Here is a 24,121-nt window from a genome sequence, read left to right on the forward strand (position 1 = left end):
TTGGTTTTATCCACATGCGGGAGGGTGTTTCTGGAATTTCTCATGGGACAAGCAAGTGGTTGCTTTCAATACCGTACTGTGAGAAGTTGATGAGAGTGGTTGGAATAGTGTACTTGTTTCTTGTGCACTAAGAATTGATGAGAGTGATTAAAATAGTGTACTTCTTCCTTGTGCACCAAGAATAGCCAATATAGGTCATATAAAGCTTGTTCTTTCTCTCATTTTTTTCTCTCCGTTGAAGTCTTGTTCTTTCGCTTACTTGCAAGTTTTTACAGAAACTCTCTCTCTCTCTCTCTCTCTCTCTCTCTCTCTCTCTCTCTCTCTCTCTCTCTCTCTCTCTCTCTGTGTGTGTTCTCCTCTGATTTTGGTTTGCTTGGATTTGCAGGGTGGATGTGATTGTTACTGTGCTTCAACGTGGGCATGTGGTGACTGGGTTTTGGAGCCAGATGCTACTCGATTTCATCCTCATCGTCGCCTTGCTGCAGCTTTATGTCTTCGTCTTCAATTCGTGGTGAGTTTGCTATCTCACAGTTTCGGGGAACAATACAGTTCTTATACTCTTTATTGGGAATTTTTTCTTCCTCAATGTCACCTTGCAATTTGAATGAACACCACCTGTTTTTGACAAAAGGCCTCAACGGAACAGTTGATGTAAAAATTCAAAAAATAAAAAGAATGGGAGCAACAAACTTCGATATCAAAGCTTTCTCACTTGCATGAACACCACCTGTTTGACAAAATTGTTCTTGTGTGGCTATTTGAAGAGTTTTAGCAACAATGAAAAGAGAAATATTTATTGTGAATTAATCAGGGCACAGGCGACATTCCCTTGCTTGGGAGTGCGTGGCCTGACATTTTACTATCTTGGAATGCAGTGTTCTTTGTTAAATTTCACGTAGGCACCTGACCTTTCACACAAATCACACATAAACACCTGACATTTCTTAAATTTCATATAAACACCTGAACTTTCTAAAAACTCATCAATTCAACGCTTGACCTTTCTTAAATTTCATATAAACACCTGAGCTTTCTAAAAACTCATCAATTCAACACCTGCCGTCACTCCTCTGTCTAAAACAAAACGGAAAAAAAGTTAAGTACTCCAATTTTTTATTTGTTTGAACCAGTGCTAAGATCTTATTTTTCTAATCATTTTATCCTAAAGAATCATAATTAATTTTTGACTCTAAAGCTCTCGTTAGTCAGCCCGAAGAAAATCGTAGAATCAAATATCTCTTAGGGCTAACTAACGAGAGCCTTAGAGTCAAAAATTAATTATGATTCTTTAGGATAAAATTATCAGAAAAATAAAATCTTCGCATTGATTTAAACGGATTGAAAATTGGAGTAATTAATTTTTCAACTATGTATAGACCGTTTATATATTAAAAAATATGGTTAAAAAATGAGGTGCTCCAATTTTCAATCCGTTTAAACCAGTGCGAAGATCTTATTTCTCTTATCATTTTATCCTAAAAAATCATAATTAATTTTTGACTCTAAAGCTCTCGTTAGTCAACCCTAAAAAAGTCGTAGAATCAAATATCTCTTAGAGCTAACTAACGAAAGCCTTAGAGTCAAAAATTAATTATTACCCTTTAGAATAAAATTATCAGAGAAATAAGATCTTCACATCGGTTCAAACGAATTGAAAATTGGAACAATTAATTTTTCAACCATGTATAGATCGTTTATATATTAAAAAATAAGGTTAAAAAATTAAGTGCTCTAATTTTCAATCCGTTTAAACCGGTATGAAGATCTTATTTCTCTAATCATTTTATCATAAAGAATCATAATTAATTTTTGATTCTAAGGCTCTCGTTAATTAGCCCTAAGACATATTTGATTCTATGACTTTCTTAGGACTAACTAACGAGAACTTTAGAGTTAAAAATTAATTATGATTCTTTAGGATAAAATGATCAGAAAAATAAGATCTTCGCACAGGCTCAAACAAATAAAAAATTGGAGCACTTAACTTTTTTTCCATTTGGTTTTAGACGAAGGGTGACGTCAGGTGTTAAATTGATGAGTTTTTAGAGAGCTCAGGTGTTTATATGAAATTTAAGAAAGGTCAGGTGTTGAATTGATGAGTTTTTAGAAAGCTCAGGTGTTTATATGAAATTTAAGAAAGGTCAGGTGTTTATGTGTGATTTGTGTGAAAGATCGGGTGCCTAAGTGAAATTTTCCCCGTTCTTTAATAAGTAGTCTCCTGATTGTTGGGATTACCCTTTACTTATGAATGCAATTTATTCGTCGTTAAATGCCTATTGTCGTATAGATGATGTATTTTTTGTGCCATTTAGATACAGAAAGCACAAGTTAACCACGTGTCGGGAAACAATACCCTAAGTGGGATTCAATTAACGAGATTCAGAACCTCAAAAGCAGCCGATATCTATCTAGAGTTTCAAAGCGGTCAACCCTCCCTGTAATGAGCTGCCACTTTCTGTATTTCCTTTTACCAATTCTGCTTTGAAATTTTTGGGATAAGTTTTTCTTAATTGAGTCCTAAGAAGAGGTGGTTATTATCAACTCCTTTTGGGGCCGGCTAACCCATAAGGAGCTTTGAGGTTCTGAAAGACTTATCCCAAAAATTCCATCAACAAATACATAACCAATTATACATGAAGGGAATAACCAGTTGGAGTGATGCCTAAGATCAATATTTAGTGTCAAACTTCATTAGAATATCATTTAAAAAATTTATTAATCTTGCTCAGATTACAATTGAGGGTTGACCGCTTAAAAGGTCTTCATGTACGCATACATCGGACGGCTATAAGAATTCCTGTAATATAAATGAAGGCAGTCTGCATCATCTATACGAATGCTAGCGTATACTTGAAAAGGAAATTGAAGGTTTTGGGCATGGCTTGATCTAATACGCTAGAATCACTTTGTACCCTGTCGGTAGAATCTCTTTATCACAACCGCAATCTTCACTTCAAAGTCTGTAATGAGAAAAGAACCATAACAGGTCTTCTAGAACTGCAGTCAGACCGAAAAAGAGATACCAATTCTTTCAAAAAATCTATTTTTGTACTTTGACAAACTAATTGTCATTTAGATTTTGGTTCATTGACATACAGTACATCTTTTGTTTCTAAATTCTGAAATTGCAGGGTAGATAGTGATCTCTGTTTGCTCTTCGCTTTCGGTTATCGCTCATTAGTATATTTAAAGCTACCATACTTTCAGCAATTTTTATTAGCCTTCTTATTTTATGTAGTTAACTGGTTTTATTCTTTAACACCTGTTTCTCAAATGAAAGAAATGAATTGATCCTTTAAGACACTTTGTAATCTCTTAGATGTTGTGATGTGTTGCTCTTTGAAGATTTTGAAGTTATCTTTCTATTCCTTTCGATAGTCAATTCGAGGACGAATTCACCATCCCTTGCATTATCGGAATAGTCCTTGCATTTGTAACATTTTTACGAATCTCATGCTGTGAATACATACAGCATATTATTCTATGCTATTTTGAACCTTGTTTCTTTTAGTTAATCGAAAGCCCATACACTGCTTTCATGTAATCTTGTTTAGTTTGTAATCAAGAACAAACTATCTTATTCAATTAGTGACTCAATAGTCCCCTTTAATTGGAGAGTTTACATAGTCAAAGAAATAGCCTCCAAGATCCTGGTTGTTATTGGCTGTGCTTGGGCATCTCAGCTCTTAATAGCATGAATAGCATGGCTGGTGAGGAAGAATGGGCCAGGAGGGTTTCCAAGGAAGAGCTTTACTCAGAGCTGCTCATGATTTCAAAACTATTTTCTCCTTTTCTTCGGTTACCTGATTCTGTTTTGGATACCTTACAAAGTGGACATTTAGAAGGTGAACGGAGACATTGTTAGGGACTGATACATTTGGTCTAAGGTTGCATAGTCTATTTCCTCTGGCGTGACCTCATAAAGATTGACGCCAAGGCTGCCCAAAGATGGATTTACCTAGATTTTATTCTATAATGTTAATTTAATTTTCTCTTTTTTTCGATAGGCCTTTTGGGAATGGTGGTTGAAAAGGGTAATCCCTAGGGTTACATCGAATGAAAAGGCTTACCCAAAAGTTGTGCTCATGGATGCTGAGGTCCCTTTGGTCTTACCATAATTAGCTACTACGCAATATTTATTGAAATATACACTAACATCACACCTTACCTTATATACAGGGCAAAAAAATACAATGCACAATCTTTGGTGGTGATATGGAAGTACTGAAAGATACTCTCAAAGTCTTCCACACATATTCAATCACCAATATCAATACCACTCCTGGCGATTATCGTGTCATTGACGATGAGTTGCAATGGTCTCTTTCTGCACGAATACCAATTGAGGGAATCTCTGTGCCAACACTCACTGTTAGAGGTCTCAAATATAAGTTTGTCCCACTTATAAAATTGAAGGATTACTGCAAGGATACTCAAGGATTTGGTACACGCTTGAAGCCTGAAGTTTTCATCTATTTATGATGCAAGGGTAACAAATTCTAACACGGTATTCTCTGTAACAGATGTGCTCTATGCTGGGATCAATGTCGGTTCTAAACGACCAGCAAATGATGCCTTTGTGCTACACGTGACTCTGATCCTATGAATAAGATAGAATAATCATTGCATTCTTCTCTGAAAATTACAATACTTTACTCTAGGTTCTAGATTTTATCCTCAGTTTAAAACTAAAATCCAATGTGGAGGATGGCACCAACTATGCTGTTGTTGTGAGATCAATTCACTGAACGTGAGGGGAAAATACTGGCTGGACTTGAAGGACCATTTCCAGTTGTGCTTTGCACAACAATGGAAGTTAATACTTAAAATGGTAACGTATTCATTATATTTAATGGAAAAAACATTAAAAAATTATAGTGTTTATGCTTGAGTTAACTTCTGTTGCTAAATTAACAGGTATCAAACTTTCAACCAGAGGATCGTCCATTTTCACCTTCAATCCGCCAATGCGTGAAGCTAACGCACTGCACAATTGGTAAGAACATCCAATCACAATACAAATAAGAAAAGGCCACAAAGACTAATACACATTATTCAATGCAGGTGTATCGAAAACTCCAATGTAACTACCAAGTTACCAATTGCGGGCACAAATATAGCAGGCGCACCATCTTGCTCTCTCACACCACAAAAAGAAACATCATCAAGGTTCATCAGTTGCCGACCACTGTCTCAAAGGTAACATCATTGTTGTTACAATAATATATTCAACCTTCATCACAACCACAAAATTTTAATCTGCATTTAAATACAGCCAGAGTTCCATTGAATCACCTGATAACAAACATCCAAAGTTTATAGAACTGAATAGGGTAGGCCTCCCATAGTTAACTGAACAGAGCTCTCTTCCTTCAAGTGTAGTTGTACCATGTTTTGAAACTTACATACCGAAATATAGCTTGCAAAATCAGTTCAACCGCTCCTCTCCTCTAAAGTACTTGTTACGGTTCCCTAAATACACGATATAAAATTGCAAATTAAGTTGGTAAAGGCTCGTGTATCCGCTCTGGACATGGTGCAGAAACTCTTGATAACCCCCCTATGGGATGTTTGTTCGTGTCTTGAGCTCATTGGTACGTGTATTGAATAGTGAGTTTGACAAAGGAAATGAGCAGGAACGAAGAATATGATCTGCCCTGATTGGACAATTCATATACAACTAGAACTGTTCTTTTTGAAGGAAGATATATTGGCTACCCTGAATGAAGTTCAATATGCATCTGCATGCCTGAGTACTTCCGCCAAAATAGAATATTCAAGCCCCTGTGTTTGATGTAACTCATCTTTGTTGACAGGAATATGGATGGACCAACAGGCAGAGGAACTGGTGCAGAAACGCCTTTGCAAAATTACACAATGGGAAAAACACTTGGCCATGTTTCATTTGGGAAAGTGAAAATCGTAGAGCATCAACCGACGGTACAAAGTGGCCATCAAAATTCTTAACCGTTGGAAAATGAAGAGCCATAACATGGAGGAGAAAGGTATGAATCATATGACTATATGTTTATCTGGTTGATTCAGTTCACTTATCAAGTTATATTTGATTGATAGGCTCTATCTCAATTTTCTGGATTGTGACCCAGCATTATACGAGTTTATGGCTATTCTCTTCTCTGTATTGTTGGTTCAATTTCACTTGTGTTTTTAATTCATGGGAAATGCAAATCACTGTGTTGAGAAAATATACTTGCTCTGATGCAGTGAGAAGAGAAATTAAAATATGTACATCCACATATTATACTACTTTATGAGGTGATCGAGACATCGACAGACATATATGTGGTTATGGAGTATGTTAAGTCTGGAGAGCTATTTGATTACATTGTGGAGAAGAGAAGATTACAGGAGGATGAAGCTAGGAGCTTTTTCTAACAGGTAAATACCTTGTTTCTTTTGGTGTTATTCCTTTTTTTTTCCTCCTCTTTTTGTGGGTGAGATTCCTCCCTACTGGATCAGTTATCTCTAGGTAACGATGGTTGTCATAATTGAGGTTCTAAATAATGGTATGATTGTCTCTTTGGAAGATTATTTCTGGTGCGGAGTACTGCCACAGAAACATGGTGGTTCATAGAGACCTAAAGCCTGAGAACCTTCTTCTACATTCCAGAGGCAACATGCAGATTAGATGATTTTGGCTTGAGCAATGTCATGCGGGATGTTCATTTTCTGAACACAATTTGCGGAAGCCCTAATTATGCCGCCCCTGAGGTTTAAATTGAGCTTTCATTCAGTTGTTTATGTTATGGGATTCACAATAGGTTATAATATGTTATACAAGACTACTTATCAGAATAAGAGAAAAAAAGAAGAGAGTCGTTGACTTAAGAAGTGGAACACATGATTTTTGTGCAGGTCGTCTCTGGTAAGCTATATGCTGCACTTGAGATGGATGTTTGGAGTTGTGGAGTTATCTTGTACGCTCTTCTTTGTGGCACCCTTCCTTTTGATGATGAGAATATTTCCTACCTCTTCAAGAAAATAAAGGTATTGCTTATGATCTAATTTGGATTAGGTGTATGTGGTGCATTGTGGATCATAGCAGAACTTGGTTTTCAGGCCTATATATCAAACTTGCAATTCAGTGTCTCTAACCTCAAAACAATTCACAGTTGCGTTGTTGATCACTTACTCTAAATAATGTTCTTCAGGGTGGAGTTTATACTCTTCCCAGCCATTTGTCACATGGAGCAAGGGATTTGATTCTTAAGATGCTTGTGGTTGACCCTATGAAACAGATAACCATTCCTGAAATCCGTCAGCATTTATGGTTCAAAACTCGTCTTGTTATCTAGCTGTTTAGCCACCAGATCCAGTAATGCAGCTTGTAAACAAGGCATGTTTTGTTGCTATTGATTTTTTTTTTTTGTGGAGAATTGGTTCAGAATTAGAACGTATCTTATATTAGGAAGTATATGCTCCCTACTTAAGGTTCCTGTTTGTTAGATTATTATGGGTTTATTTGTAATTAGTTTATTAGGTGTTCTATTATGTAACTAGTTCATTCTCTAGGACCATAGTATAATTAGCCTAATGTGTTGTATAAGTACTTACGTTGTATTCAGTTTATGGGACAGAAAAATATAACCCAAATTTCTAGGTCTCAATTTAACATGGTATCAGAGCTAGACTTTCGGAGGCTTTTCCCCTTTGTTTGTGCCATAGTTGCACTTTGTTTCATTGTGATCCGTGTGTTCCGGATCATTTGTTAACCTCTCCACGTGCGAATCGGGGGTCGCATGTGCGGGGGAGTGTTGGGATTTGTCCCACATCGGTTAATTATCTCCTCCAAAACTAATATATGAGCCTGAGCAGCCTCTCCACTCTTTGCCAATTGGTTTGGAGTTGGATGCTTTAACACTTATTCTATGGTTTCATCTATAATCTGGTTCATAACATTTTCAGTCAATATATTCTTACTTCCAAAATAACATATTATTCACCTACATAAAGCAAAAGATAGACATGTTTCATGCGCAGTTAGCTGCAGATCACCTATTAAGTTATTCACCACCATTGCAATTATTTATTTTGAGGAATCGATTAATTATGTCAAGCATGGTGGTGGACAAGGGGGTGGTTAAGGGCTGGAAGCCTGGAAGGGATGGTGGTTGTTGTCGTGGATGGCGGGTTCGTGTAGATTTGATAAAGTTGGCTTTAGGTTTACGTGGATGATGAGGGTATGCTCAGACTATTGTTAGGTATAGAGAAAAAACAAATAAATAAATTGAAAAGTTAATGGGTGTAGCACAAACACAGGACTTGAAAGGACTTGCATGGGTTCAAGTAGAACCACTCTTGTTCATTAGTTCCGAGGAGGTAATGTCAACAAATTTGATAGTACAAAAGATGGAGTGAAATACTATGGAAACCGTTATTGAGGTGGTGCGCATTCTTGTGAAATCTAGTTTTGGGTCTTCATTGTAATAACAATTTTCAGCTTTTCCTATCAGTATCAAGTTGTTAACCAATCCGTGTTACCTGCTTTGTCATACTATGCATCCATTATGCGGTTAACTTCAGTTTTAGCTATTTTATGACATTGTTGGACCAAAACCTTGCGAGTTATACGTGGAAGATAGACAATTTTTTCCAGATTAACAAGAAAGAACTTCGCAGTAATGCATTTGAGGTTGGCGGCTACAAATGGTATGTAGAACCTGCATTTGGTTTTTGTTCTTTCCGATAGCAGCATTTTTAATCTAATCGTTTAGTCCACTTTTACTGTTATGGTGGTTCCTCATTATTTGGGACCGATTCTTGAAATGCAGTGTTACTTTGGCTGCACAATTCATTTTTCTTAATGTAGATTCATGTTGATGCACACTTGACGTGAGCATGTATGAGCCTCTTGGCTTGGCTTGAACCTGCCATGGTTTGAAGTTCTTAACCTATGGATTGGTCTAATTTATAAATGACGCGATTATATGATTTCCTTATTGTACTGGTTGAGAAAGGGTTATTTTCTGGGTGTTGATTGAAACCTTGATTTTGCATAGGGATGAAGTTTACTAGAAAAATAATTTAGCAATTGGTTCCGTGTAACTCGTACAAGTTTAGCCTCATGTGCTGTGAGTCGGTGATAACTGCCTTACATTTGGGATATCTGATAAGTCTGTTAGTACCATTATGTCTTTTAGGTGCTTTGAAATGATTGGTAGTTTTAGACATCCATTATGATGTTAGTTGGTATGGCTGTAAAAGTTTAACATTCTTCTCTCTCTTTGTAAGGGGTTTAATCAATCAAGAGTTGTCTTTTATTTTCACCCTTGAAAACTGCTCAAGTGAAGTGACACCATATAGTTTTTGGCCTTAAATTAAATGTTTGTTGCTTGGAGTTTAGATTCTCTAAAAACCTGAAAATTCCTAGGCTATTTTTCTTACTGTCGGTTAATTTATGCATTATCCTTTGGTTTCATCGATGGTCTGGTTCATAACATTTCCAGTCAATATACTTTACTTCCAAAATTACAAATTACTTGTGGTGGCCATAGCTTTTGTGCTTTCTGGCTGGGATTGACCAAATTCTTGGTGTCGTATGTTCAGAGAGAAAACAGATTCAATTTTGTGAGTTGTTGTAAAACATTTCTCTATTGAAAAGGAAGTCACATCTACATTGTTAATGGATTCCTTGTACAGTGAACTGAAAGCCCTTGAAGGCTAGGCCAAGAGCCCTTGAAGGCCAATTCTGATTGTTCATATAGAGGAGGATATGTTTATTTTGGTGGATGATGTATTACTACTACTTGAGGGAGCCACCTTGGAACCCTCACCTCTAAAGGATGATAAGGGTCCTTAGAACCGAATGAAGGTGAGCTATGCGAACATATTGTTAAAAAGTTATTGCTATGTTACAGTGTTCTGTCCTTCTATCTAAACTAGTTTTTTAAGCTTACGATTGTGTTTGGGACTTTGTTCCGCCTATAATCTGTTGGTACATGTAGTCCTCCTTTCCTACATATCCCTGGTAATTACTAGGGCTACCTAAAGGTAGCAACCTCTAGGGAGAGACAAAGTAAATGTATCAGTGGTCCACCTTTGAGATTCGGACCATAGACCTCTCTAAGAGACGTTCCTGGTCCTTGCCACTTGAGCTGGCCCCAAAGTGGTAACGTATCTATTGATGTAAGCCAGTTAAGAGTTTCTACTTTTTATACGGTATCACAGAACAAGGGAATGGTACAAAGTATAATCCCAGGATTTTAGCTTGAGTCCTATCTTTTGGTACTTCAAAAGGGTTATATTCAGAATTCGAGTCCTCAAGTTTTTCTCTACTTGTGTGTTTTTTAATATGGAGACATTAGTTTCTGAATTTTTGGTTTGAGAAACATAGATTGCAGTGACGTTAAAAAAAGCCTCGTACTCTGCCTCCAACGTGGGGGAGAGGACTTTGGAGGCACAACTAAATCTATGACGTCATATGCCACCACTAAATTGATTGTACGGCTAAAGTTTAATTAGGTGATCCTAAAGTTGTGCTTTTAAATCTTACGAATCTATGATTATGATTATGATCATGATATTTATTCCAAATTCATTTCTAAATTCTTAAACATTATTTCATTCTTCTAAGTACTAAAGATTGGCATCTTAACAATCATAGTAAACAATAATCATACTGTTCATTAATTGTACCAACTATCTAGTTCCCTATTGTTACATTTTCCTCCATCCATGGTGGGAGAAGCTGATTCAAGAATGTTTAGGGCTATTGTGGGCAGACTAAGACGGTAGTACTAGATTTGGTCCTCCTTTACTTGATGTGGCTAATTCGAAGAGAGTGGAATAGTAGATATTTAGATGGGGTGGAGAGGACTATGTTTAGCTTGAAGAGTATTTTTTTTTAGTTGGGAGGGAGTTAAGGCTGTGCAATCGGATCCCCAACCTATTCCTTGATATGATCAGATTTTTTTTTTTGCATTTAGAGTAGAGTATAGAGTACATGGGTTTTTTCCTTTGATTGGTTTTTAGGCTATTGATGTAGTGGGCCTGGGCCTTTTTATCGTTGGCCTTCTTTTGTAAATGGCAGGCATCCTTTTGATGTCTTTTCTATAAATCTATTAGTTATTAAAAAATAAAAATCTTTGTAGTTAGAAGCTTGAAAAATTTACTATGTTTTTCTTCAGGAGGCATAGGAGAGGTGTTAGCCGATTCCCAATCTGATTGGGACTTAAGGCTCAGTTGGGTTTGGTTTGGTTGGGCATAGAAGAGGTGTCGGTGAATTGTTATCATGTTGAAAATGTTGCACTTCGTTTGGTCTAATGTAAGCTTCTTATTGTGGGAGGTATATTTTAATCTATCCTCAAGGTTGTGATGTCTGCAATCATATCTCTTTGTTCTCTGTATGCTTGTAAGTTATTGAATTACGATGGTCGTTGATAATCTATTTTCTTGCTTTATTGCTGATCTCTTTTTCTTTGAACACTGCTACCGACGGGGTATCGATGGTACCTTACCGACAACCAAGCGGGGCCCATTACGGGTCCCGCACAAAAAATCCTAGCCGTTCAATAATTTTAAAACAAAAAACCGAGTGGGTAGCACTAAAAATCAACTCAATCCGATATGTGTAGGTGTTCGATCCAAGCTTCCCAATTTTCATCCAATCTTTGCATTTTTTCCGATTTTTTAAGGGAAGATTGGATCACCTACACATTGGATTGAGCTGATTTTTCGCAATACCCACTCGGTTTTTTTTATTTAAATTATTGAACGGCTCAAATTTTTCATGCGGGACTCGTAGTGGGCTCCGCGTGGCCGTCTGTACCTCGTCGGTTTGGGGACCATTGGTCCCTTTTATCTTTTTTCGTTTTTCTTTTCTCTTGGGTTCAGATAGGATGGAGTCATGTTGCACAGTTCAGTATTGCAGTGGTGAATAAAGATCCGAAGAAATCTAAATATTTTGGTTAGTTGGCTACATGTTGGGAATTTTGTTGTGATGGAGTTTCTGGTTCTATTTAGTTCAGTATTAAAGCTCAAGTCCAAGTTCTCAGGTTTATCACGAGTCTTATCTTTCCATGTTTCCTTGTAGATTAATCAATGATGAAGAACTAGGATTTTTTTTAGTTTGAAGGTCCTTGTGTATTTGGTCGTATTCATTATCATGTGTGTACCTCTAGTTTTTTGTTTGCCTAGTCTTCTATCTTTCCTTGTTTAGTAAATCATTGTTATATTTCAACTTGCGAGAAGCCAAGGATAAGGATCTTTCAACACTTTTCAAATAATGATAGTTTCCGTCCTATAAGTTCCATTCTTGCGAGAATGATTAAGCAATTCTGTTGTTACTAATTTTAATGGAAGTCGATCATTGCGATCACTGATTTCAAATTGTGTTTCTGGTTTGTAAGGAAAGAGCAGATCGTCCATTCTGCTGCCTTGATTGTCAGCTATGAAGCACCGATACCTCTAGAGGTTGAAGTATAGCAATGTTGGGACGCGGGAACACGTATGGGACACGAGGCGTGTCCCATAATTTAATTTAATTTCTTTACGGGGACACAGCTTCGGGGGGGGGGGGGAAGGCGGGGGCAAACTGTAATTTTTTTTTAAATTTGGGGCCAAATTGTAATTTTAAAAAAAATTCTGGGTGTCAAACTAAAATTATTTATTTATTTTTATAAATAAATATACACATGGCGTGTCTCCCGCCGTGTCCATGTCCCCATTTTTTTAGAATTCTTGTGTTCCCTTATTCGTGTCAGTTTCTGTATCCGTGTCCGTGCATCATAGATCGTCAGTATGGCAGAGAACTTGTTTGGGATAATTGACAAATGTAGAGGTTTTTTTCTTGATTATTACCTATAAGTTTACCTATTCTTGCATGAAGAACATGAAGTTTTAGATATCCATTATGATTTTAGTTGATATCTATATCTATATCAATCTATTTATTTATTTATTTATATACAAATTAAAAGAGGCAAGTGTTTGTCTACTTTTTTGATTCCGAAAATACCCTTAATGATTGCCTACCTCAGATCAACGCTTCCTTAGCAACTTCCGCGCAGCGTTCCCAAATGACAAACCCCAAACAACACCCAGACTCGCGCCTCCAAATTGAAGCAGGGCACACGCCTCACACCAACGAGTCAACGACCATCAAATCTGCCAGCTTTTCCTCACCCACTCCTACTAATGACCTTCTCGCCAAGGCAAAAAAATTCTTTTTCCACCATTCCCACAACCCAAAATCTTTTCCTGCGGCAGCCTCTATTGTTGTTCGCCATTGCCCGCCACCCAAAAACTCTTCTTGCCGCAACGTTCATCGTTTCACATGGTAAGCATGACTCAACGTCTAAATATAATGCAGAACTTTAGAGCATAACAGGCATGGACACTAACAGAGGTTGCCCCTACAAAAACTTATTGCACTTAACCTGTTTGATGATTTTCCTCTATTGGAATCAACAAATCCAACACCCTAGTTTTTTACTTAGACATGAGAAGGCTCTCTGGTCCTTATTGTGTCATTCGCAATGAGCCAAAAAGCTTATTGATTCATGCCCAGATCCTCATTGACTCATGATTAAAAGTGGGAAAATACCACTTTCCCTTCTTTTTGGAAGTTAGAGCAACATTAAGGCTTTTCTCTAAAGAAATACGTGGGCAATTTTGTTGAAATTTTTCTTTTTGTTGATCACATTTTTTAATGGCCATGAGTCACAAGTGGTTGAATTTTGACCATGATTGAATACTTCGATATGTCTATATGATCCTCAAACCATTCCCCTATTTTATTTCTTCTTCAGTATGTCTATCTATATGGTCACAAGTGGTTAGAATTTTTCATTTAACAAATAGTGAAATTACTGTAGGTGGGGTGGTAAATGTGGAGATCTTGGTAGCTAACATGGGTGTAGTTTAGGGCCTTTTTGTTGGACATTTATGGGGCTTCCGTTTGGATATTCTGTTAAATAAAAGGCAGTTTGGGATGTGGTGGTTTAATTTTTCATAATTTCATAGATCAATGTTAGTGCCACCGACATGTCATTACTAATTTCGATATCTATACAAAGTAACACATGTTGACTTTGAGAGTAAAATATATCTTTCTCCCGTCTTCTGTTTTGATTTCAGATTTGGAATGATTACCTCCATAGTCGAGGTGGCGAAATTCTGGTGAGATTCATTCTTCCTTAAGAGTTTTAACTTTTGTTGTTGATATTTTTTTCTTGTTTCATCAAATGACTCTTTGTTATAAATGGTGCGAATTTTTTTGTTTTTGTGCCGCATATGTACTGATATTAGTTGTTCATCTTCTTATCTTTAAAATAGTTTACTACTTCACGTGTCGTCTTCATATTTGGGCATTGCCATTTTTGAGTGAGTATGCTTCCTCGATTAATCCATATTTCTTTACTATTAATGTTACTTAGGCTAATCCCATTTTAACCATCTATGGTTCATTTGTGTGAATGTTCTTAGTTGTTAAATCGCTTTTGGGCGTGCCTCATAGCTAGGTCTTTTTCATTATTAGTTATTACGTCCTTCCCCTCAGTCGCAACTCCCTCTCACGCTCTCAACAAGCCCATGTCTTCTTCCCTTTCCACAACTAACCCACAGATTCTCTCTCTCTCTCTCTCTCTCTCTCTCTCACACACACACACACACACACATAGCTAGGTCTTTTTCATTATCAGTTATTACCTCCTTTCCCTTCAGTCGCAACTCTCTCTCATGCTCCCAACAAGCCCATGTCTTTTTCCCTTTCCACAACTATCCTGCATTCTCTCTCTCTCTCTCTCTCACACTTAATCTCTACCAGTATTTTCATCAAAAGCCATGGTTCTAAAGACACGGGTCCGAACCATCTTCATTGTCCTAAAATATTACCAAACATGGGTTCAATCAAGTCTGTCTTTAGTATAAGAATTTAGTTGCTTATCGTAGCTGGTTTACTTTCTCGATAACCATTGCCATGGTTGGAAGGTTGACTAAGTAAGAAAAGACAAGTTTGCCAAGTGCATTATCAAACTGTGTTGATACTGTGAAAGTACATTGATGCTGGATTTTGCATTTTGTGTTGGAAATATGCAACATAAAATGTTCTAGACTTAAAGAGTTTAAAGCTGTATATAGATATCATTGTTCTCTTCTTTTCTTCGTGTTATCCTATGTTTTGTTTTTCTTGAGTCCGATTATTTATGGAATGCCTGTGTTTCTCTTTTTCTATGCTATGGCACAGTAACAACCGTTAAACCCTAGCTATCAAATATGGTTGAGCAAGCAGCATTGCGAAGGATGAGGGATACTACTTTTGGTATAGGATGGGTCGTAACGCAACTGATCTTTCTTCCAAGGCTATGTTGCCACTGGAAAGCTCTCATTTCACTCTCGAAAGTTCTTCTAAATTTAGAATTTTTTCCCAGGTATGATTTGAGATCCCTTTTGTACGTTCTTTGTAATTGCTCTCTTAGTGTATTTTTGTATTGTTTTTTTAAGAGCTTTTTACCATTAGGTATAGAAAATTGCACCTTAATTCCCATTCAGGTATAACACTTTTTAATTACCATGAAGTTTAGCCTCTAGGCATGTACTGAGAATGTTCTAAGAGCTGAGAACGTCAGAGAACAAATTACCACTAAGTCTAGGTGTGTGCTGAAAATATCTCAGTTCTGAGAACGCCTTAGAATGTTCTCAGAACTGAGAACGTCTGAGAATGAATTACCACTAAGTCTAGGTGTGTGCTGAGAATGTTCTTAGTACTGAGAACGTATGAGAATGTTTCTCAGAATAAAGAACGTCTGAGAATGAATTACCACCAAGTCTAGACGTGTGTTGAGAACATTTTCAGCTCTGATATTATGTGCTGAGATATAGGTGTGTACTTCGAACGTTCTCATAGCTGCAAATCCTTTCAGAACGTTCTCAGCTTTGGTATCAATATATTCTTACTGGTAAGAAAATCGCAGATCTGGACCATTGAAAACATAATCCAACGGCTGAGATCAAAAGCCTGTATATTTCTAACATGCGGGCACCCTTAGTAAAAGGCCGTGTATTTATATAATTATTTTGGTCTATATAGAACACACAAAATCCTTTGGTTAGGTGGCCCAAGTTGTAACGCCCCGATTTTCAGAACATTAATAAAACATTAAAAAGGCAATTTTCCCAAAAGAAGTTCATAGATTTACTACGTCATCATTCCGAAAGCGTACGTCAACATATTACAACCATATCGAATTTAGTTTAAGTTTTTGAATTTGAAAAAATATTACAATTCCCAATAAATCATGAAGCTCTCCAAATAAAGTTGATTTAAATTAGTCAGAGCAGCTAAGCGTACATCAACCAAGGCTCCTCGCATTCGTCCACAGCATTGTTGAACTCGATCAAATCGTACGGCTCTTCTGTTCTGTCTTCAATACCTAGCGTTTGAAAGACCAAGGCAACGTAGTACTATGAGCGATTGACGCTCAATAGCTAAAACCTACCCAAAACCCATAACTTACACATAACAAGATTAAGAGTGCAATGCAAATAACGGCGCTTGATTTTTGTTACTAATCTTTAACCTATGTGAAATCTAGGATCTCCACCTTGAGATCCGTCCTACCCTTAACCACTAAGCTATGGCCATGGCATGATTCAACTCCCTCCTTGTGCCCGGATTAAAGACCCTAAGTTTTCTACTTAGAAGAATTCATCACGGTAAATTCCACCCCTTGCACTAACACAAGGAGAACGAACACCGTAAATTCCACCCCTTGCTCTACACCACCCCTTTCGCTTCAATTCCGTTTCTCAAAAGTTAATCATAGCCATGCCATACTCAGGGTTACGAAATCTCAGTAATCAAATCCAAATCAATCACCGTGACCACCCATCCATATGTCTCTACCGGGACTCGCCTCCGGGAGCCTCCAGAGCCTAGACTCAACCTAACTATGGGGCATCACAACTCGTCTCAACATCAATTCACACATTTCCTTTTCCCATTAATCTCTAATCATCGTATCTACGGTGAATTCCTCACAACCCATAACCAACCCGGGCCCTAATGTCCAATCTAAGATCTTGGAGACATTAATGCATGTCCACAGTTAACATGAATTAAACATAACGACAAAACAAATCATGCTTCGCAAGGATTAATAACCACGTTCACATATCATTTTCAAGCTAGGTCACAGCATCTAACATAATACCAACAATCTTAAGCTATTAATTCCATTTATCTGGTTTGTTTCTTTTCACATCACCACTGACATTTTGATAGCTAAACCAATATCATCCGGTGCACTACATTATCCACCAATTTATCAATCTTCAGTTACTGCTGAAAACCTATGACAGCATAATCATGGAAGAAACAAGGTAAGCTTAATTCAAATTCCCCAACTCCATTAACGTACTGATCCGAACACAATGAAACAGTGAGATGTACTCATATCCCTTCTCTCTTTTTTTCTTTAAGCTTAAGCTCCAATCATTCATAGTCCGTTTCATGCCATTTATTCCGATAAACACGTACACACAATATTCAAACTCAACATTAACAAGAAATTTGTACATTTATATATACTTATGGAGATAAGTTCTAACTACCTCTCTCCTGAAGACTAAGCGGTGGTACGGCGGCTTGGTGGTGAATCGATCACGTGGCAATGGAGCTCTGTCGACCGCAGTTTGTGACTGTTTTTCTGGGGGAAAAACGGCTGTGCTTAGAGCTGAAATGCAACTGGTTTGGGACTGACTTTTCGGGCAGTTTTGGAGCTTGAACAGGGTCGAGTTGCAGCTGGGTTGGGGCGGTTTCTGGGAGTTGAAATGGGGCTGCTTTCCGAGTTGTTTTGAAGAGAAAACAGGGCTATTTGGAGACTGTTATTCCAGCTGTGTTTGTGGCCGAAGTGGTGAGGAGAATAAGAGGAATGGGTTTTGAAGGGGAAGAAGAAGAAGGTATGAATGTCTCTCTCTCTCTCTCTCTCATGTTCTCTGCCGAAAAATGGAAAGACCAAAGGGAGACATGGGTTTTGGCATTGAAAGAAAGTATTTGGTTGGTAGAGTTTTTGGATGAGGGTAAGGCCACGTTTAGGGAGACAAGGAGCAAGGCTGGGAGGAAGGGCTGAGGGTTTGTAGGAATTAATGAGTATGTAGAAAATAGAGTGTTTACTAATAGAGTAAATTAATATATAGGACAACAAATATCTGTGTGTATCTATGGGTTTAAATATAAAACGTAGACATAAAATTACTAAGGTACAATGTACACCAAACGTTCGCCCATGTACCCACATAATCGTACACATGCAAATTTAATGAGATATCATAAAAAAGATGCGCTACTACATAAGATAAATTTTGTTTTTATAAAACACAGTGTTCAAAAATTCTGACCATTACACAAATGGCTGTCTTGCATCCTCCTCGAGCTGGGTTCGAAACACAACAGCCACAGCCTACAATTGTGTAGCTTGTGTATTTGTTTTTGGCATAAAAACATATAAAGAGAAAGTAATCTGCCAGGTTTAGAACTCAAGCATTGAGTGAGGCTTCTGATCGCCTTACCGCTGAACTACAAGAAAGGCACTTGTCTTTAACTACCAACAATATACACACACACACACACACACACACACACACACACATATACATACATACATACGGGAAAGGGACGTGCTTAACTTAATACGGTAAAGGCGCCCTTACTTGAAGTTTTGTGTATATTAGTCCCTTTCAGGTAAGGGCGTTCTCATTTTAAATAAAATGCGGACGTCCCCTTTTCTCCCATTTTCCGATCAAATTTCGATGATCCAAGCCGTTCAATGTTTTCAAAATGTGATTTTAAGAGTACCCGCGAGAAATCAGCAAAAAAAAAATGAACGGGAAATGCTTGATTTGAGCAGTTTTTATTTGAACCGTTCGATAAAATACAAACAAAAACTGCTTGGATCAAACTCTTTTCGGTCTTCTTTTTTGCTGATTTTTCGCGAGTACTCTTAAAATCACGTTCTGAACATATTGAGCAGCAAGATCATCGCAAATTGGTCGGAAAAGAGACGTCCTTAACTTAATACGGTAAGGAAAGGATGCCCTTACTTGAAGTTTTGTGTATATATATACACACTTTTTTTTTAGAAGGCGGCCCCTGTTTTGGGCCCAAATTTGGAGGCCTAGGACCGGCCATGTCAAGAAGTTATTTCCCATTTCTTTTGTTATCCAATTCGACAAACCATCGAGTGATTTTGGATTGCTAATTAAATTACATCACGGGTCAAACATTTATTAGAGGCTTAAAACTCACTCTCATTTTGTTAGTCATCTTATGGAGGATGCATTTTTATAATTTTCGTTAGTAATTTGGCCGAAGTATCATTTTCACAGCTCCAAAATGCCTGGCCTAGTAAAACCTATTATTGACTCGCCAACTCGAAATCCAATCGCTAAAGTTCAAAATACTAGTATAATTGGGGTTGAAAATGTTCATCAAAATGCCTCAAAAATTGTAGAAGAAGAAGAAACTATAGTCTCAAGTGTTGAAAGCTTAGCGATTGTTGTTGAAGATCCCAGAACCACCATTCTGCGGTAAAATAAATCATCAAAGCTCTGGTGATGGCTTGTTTTTTATAGATTTAGGTTTTGGTTCTTGAGCTGGACTTGACTCTTTTGAGCCTTGCCCTTTTGGGTGTTTGGGTTTGCCCTTGAGGTATTTTGGGCTTGGTCCATTGGTTTTTTTTAATCCAACATTTACTTGGATTTCCCTCCCCTTCCCCCAACTTGATGTAACCTTTATCAAGTTTTCTTAATAAAAAAATTTTTTGCCTATCAAAAAAATAAAAATTCATGGCTATGCATAACATAATTATTGGAATCGGGTGGTCATTTAGAAGTTTCTTGACAAGCCAATCTGGTTCCTTGGTAAAACGATTTGAACGACCATGGTTTTTAATTTAATAGTACCGATTTATGAATATGATTAGTTACATCAATAGAGCCAATGGTTCCAACTCCTTTAGTAGCCGATTGAACTCATCCAAATGCTCATTAAAGTTTGCTCCTTCGGACATATGTAATGCATACATTTTTTCTTTAACGGCAGCCAATTCGTCAAAGACTTAGACTTGTACCTACTCTACAATTTTGCCCAAAGTTCTGCCGGATCCGTTTCATTGATGACTTCCCCGAGAGTGCGCGCTCTATATTTCCGAGATACAATTGGATCATACTATTTGCAAGTTCTCTCATCTCCCATTTGGCAACCATTAAATTTACCGGCTTTTTCGATTTTTCTTTAGGGCTTTCGACAAACCCCCTCTCTTCAAGTGAATTGATCTACTCATCGGCTGCATGAATTGCTCTTTGTTTTAGCTAGTATGCCTATATATGGGTTTTTTTTTTTTTTTTTTGGTGTAAGGGTTATCAAGGGTGTATATAATCCAGAGTCCAGACCTTTATATCCTTGACATGATTAGCTCTATATGAGGTTCCTACTTCCTAGCCAATATAGTCTTTGAGTGAAATGTCCGGGATAGGGCAGTAAGCATTACTGTTTCTGAGCCCAAGCTGTAACCTAGCAGAACCTAGCGTACACAATATTGAACCTTTTGAACGCTAGCTAAGGTCTGGTGTATGCTATTTGTTCCGTAATACGTCAAGTTTTACTAAAAGTGCAGATTTATGTGTTTTCCTATGTGCATATTATTTGTTTTCCGATTTACAATAACCCCAATAAACCGATCTGATTGGTATTTTGTCTGTCTCGAGAAACTGAAATGTTAGCCTACGTACGCTACTTAGGCACAGCATATGTCAGTATGTTTCATGCGTGTGCTACTTAAATGTGAGTGTACGCCACTCTGTTGTAAACAAACAAAATGCTTTTCGAAAGTATTTACGGGATATCCTGTTGCTTTTCATAGCCTACAATAATAGGGGAGTTCCTACTTCCAGTCAATGTAATCTCTAAGGCAAAATATCTCTGAGGGCCAGGGCAGTAATCAATTATATTGTTTCGAAGCCCAAACAACCTGTGATCCAACCGACCGAAAGTCGAAGCTGTAACCTAGCAGGACCTAGCATACACAATATTGAACCTTGCGTAGGTAATGTCTGACGTACGCAATTTCTTCCAGAATCGGTCAAGTTTTGCTAAAATTGCAGATTTGTGTTTTCCTAGCTATGTGTTCATTACTTGTTTTCCAATTTATAATAAGGAGGAAGATATGGTACACAGGGCATACGGTACGCTTAAATTATGACAATTTGTGATTTTCATTATGCCGATTTTTGATTTTTTAATGCATATTTATGATTCTAGTTATGACTTGTACATTAAAATTTACCTGTTGAACAGGTCATTAGCAGGTTACCCATAATTAAAAAATATTATTATTATGTAACCATAATTATTCGTACCGAAATTCATAATACTTGTACCATAACCAAATATATGCGTACAATATCAAAAATTAAATAATGTTACCCACAAATGTTATAACAACACCATAAATTGGCATTATCTTATCACAATGAATCATACCAAATTTTTTTTGACTCGTATGATATTCCGTAACAAAATCAAAATATGTCGTACCAGAATCAACAATTGTTATACTCAAGCCAAAAATATTTGTAAAATGCCACAAATTTTATAAAATAACCACAATTATTATGACAACACCTAAAATTGTCATTTTCTTAACACAAGGTGTCGCATCAAAAGAAAATATATTTAAATACCACAAATTATATAACAAACCATAATTATTATGACAATATCATAAATTGACGTTTTCTTACCACAATGTGTTGTACCAAAGGAAATCAATTAAAATATTCCGTAATAACACATGTCTAAAATACCACAAATTCAGTAATATAACCAAATTTGTTATGACAATACCATAAATTGACGTTTTCATACCCACAACGTGTCGTATAAAAAAATTCAATCAGAATGTTCAATTAACGATAGTTATAATCAACAAAATATCATACCACAAATTCAGTAATATAACCAAATTTGTTATGACAACACCATAAATTGGCGCTTTCATACCCACAACGTGTCGTATAAAAAAAATTCAATCGGAATGTTCAGTAAACGATAGTTATAATTGGCAAAATACAATACCACTAATTATTTTCAATTCCCGCCACATTATTTTTTAAAATTTTAAAATTTTCACCATTTTATCTTAATTTTCGATTCCCTCCATACTATTTTTTCAAATTCTTATTTGTCCCTACACAATACCTCAATAATTTAAACTAAAAATAAAGTTCTCGCACAAAATTTTCATCCAAGAAATTCACCAAAAGTAAGTACTATACCCAAATTTTTGAATACAACTACAATTTCCTCTCAAAATATTGTCTAAATCAAATTCTTTCTCTACAAAATTTATTTCAAAAAATCAAAAAATAGAGTGTGAAAAAATAAGTGTGAATATCAAAAAATAGAGTGTGAAAATTACTCCCCTTTTTGTAATTGGTGAAATTAATTATATTAATATCCAATCTTATTAATATTCAGGGCGGTGCACTTAACAATTGGCACTATATATTTGACACATGGATCGGTGTCAAACCTTCACCCTATGCATACCAATAAAAATTTAATGGTGGTTCTTGGAATTAGGTCGTGGAAGTAAAATCTAAATAATTTTGTAAATTTATTGTCATTGTACTTTCTTTCAAAAAAAATTATTATAGTCGACATATTGATTTACACCAATAACATAGGCTATAATATGATTTACAAGTGTAGGCCCAGCACTAGGACGAAGGCATTTGAAGTCTCTGTCTTTTCAAATTTTTAGCACGAAGGCATTTGAAGTCTCTGTCTTTTCAAATTTTTAGCCTGAAAATAAAGCCTCTACATATAAGAAAATATTATATAATTAATAGTTTTTAGAATTACAAATTCTCAATTGTGTACCATAGTGATAAAGTGTTGGAATTTGGACATTTATCTAAAAGATCTGGGGTTCATGTCTTACACCCTTTGTTTCTATTTTTTTTAAAAAGAATGTTGTTATTTTTTAGGATAAATTACATAGTTAGTCCTTAAAGTTTCATACTTCAACAAATCTCGTCGTTCAATTTCAATACAACATTAAAATATAATAATGCACCATTTGAGCCCGACGTAAAGTGTTTATTTTATTTTATTTTTATTTTATCAAAATCGTCTATCTTTTACATAATATTAATTAGGTCATTCGTACCAAGAATGAAGTTGATGGCTTATAGCTAGACACTTAATTGGATGAAAAATATCATTATATTATTCAATTTGCATGCCGATGATGGACCTTTCTAAACCTGATTGAGACAAAAATTTACGTAGGTGACTTAATCAACAAACATAAAAAATTCAACGGATTTGATCGTCATTATTGTGTCACAGTCGCATGGCTACATTACATTCAACTACAACGGAGGACTAGGTTTCATACCAAATACTATAAATTGACTGTATAGTCTAAATGTCGTTAGTGAGTGTATTTTTAAAATGATCGATCAAGACTGTTAGGATGTTAAGTTATACAATATTTAATTTGTGATATTTTAGACATGCATCTTGCTTGGGTATAATAATTATTGATTGTGCTACGATATATTTTAGTCTTGTATCTAGTATCTTTTGATCGATTTCTTTTGGTACGACACATTGTGATAAGAAAGTGTCAATTTTTTTGTGTTGTCATAACAATTGTGGTTATGTTATATAATTTGTAGTATTTTACACATGAGGGAGAGGGAGAGAAAGTCAAGGAGGAGAGAACAACCTGTTACCTGCTAAGCCCTTTTTTTTATTTTATAAATTGATTTAATATATGGGTGGTCCGGATTATTTACTTTGAAATCTAAGGGTTTAAAATCATGATGCGTACGGTACACCCCCTAATAAGGGGTGTGTACCATAGGACTACCCTTATAATAACCCCCATAAACCCATCTATTTGGTATTTTGTCTGTCTCGAGTAAGTAACTGAAAAGGTGTTGGCGTATGCTACTTAGGCACGGCGTACTTCACCATTCATACGATGCTCCTTAAATGTGAGCATACGCCACTTTGTTGTAAACAAACAAAAATGCTTTTTGAAAGTACTTATGGGGTATCCTGTTGTTTTAGTGCATATGTGCTACTGTTCCC

General features: G+C 36.5%; 1 protein-coding gene and 1 pseudogene across 2 annotated transcripts in view; both read left to right on the forward strand.

Annotated features, from left to right (window-relative positions):
- Nucleotides 1–385: 385 nt before the first annotated feature.
- LOC131329443 (SNF1-related protein kinase catalytic subunit alpha KIN10-like) lies at nucleotides 386–11,102 on the forward strand (annotated as a pseudogene).
- The window catches only part of LOC131329441 (beta-1,3-galactosyltransferase 7-like), a 36,664-nt gene continuing 22,203 nt past the window's right edge, over nucleotides 9,661–24,121 (forward strand). The window contains exons 1-3 of one of the 2 annotated variants that reach the window (XM_058362544.1): nucleotides 9,661–9,832; nucleotides 14,098–14,139; nucleotides 15,226–15,389. In XM_058362544.1, coding sequence (XP_058218527.1) covers nucleotides 9,827–9,832; nucleotides 14,098–14,139; nucleotides 15,226–15,389 — 212 coding nt within the window. In that variant the 5' untranslated portion in view covers nucleotides 9,661–9,826. Of the gene's footprint in view, nucleotides 9,833–12,924; nucleotides 13,298–14,097; nucleotides 14,140–15,205; nucleotides 15,390–24,121 lie in introns of those variants that run through there. The other variant, XM_058362545.1, reaches the window with a different exon arrangement.

Source organism: Rhododendron vialii, chromosome 6a (assembly GCF_030253575.1).
Source record: "Rhododendron vialii isolate Sample 1 chromosome 6a, ASM3025357v1".
NCBI classification, from domain to species: domain Eukaryota; kingdom Viridiplantae; phylum Streptophyta; class Magnoliopsida; order Ericales; family Ericaceae; genus Rhododendron; species Rhododendron vialii.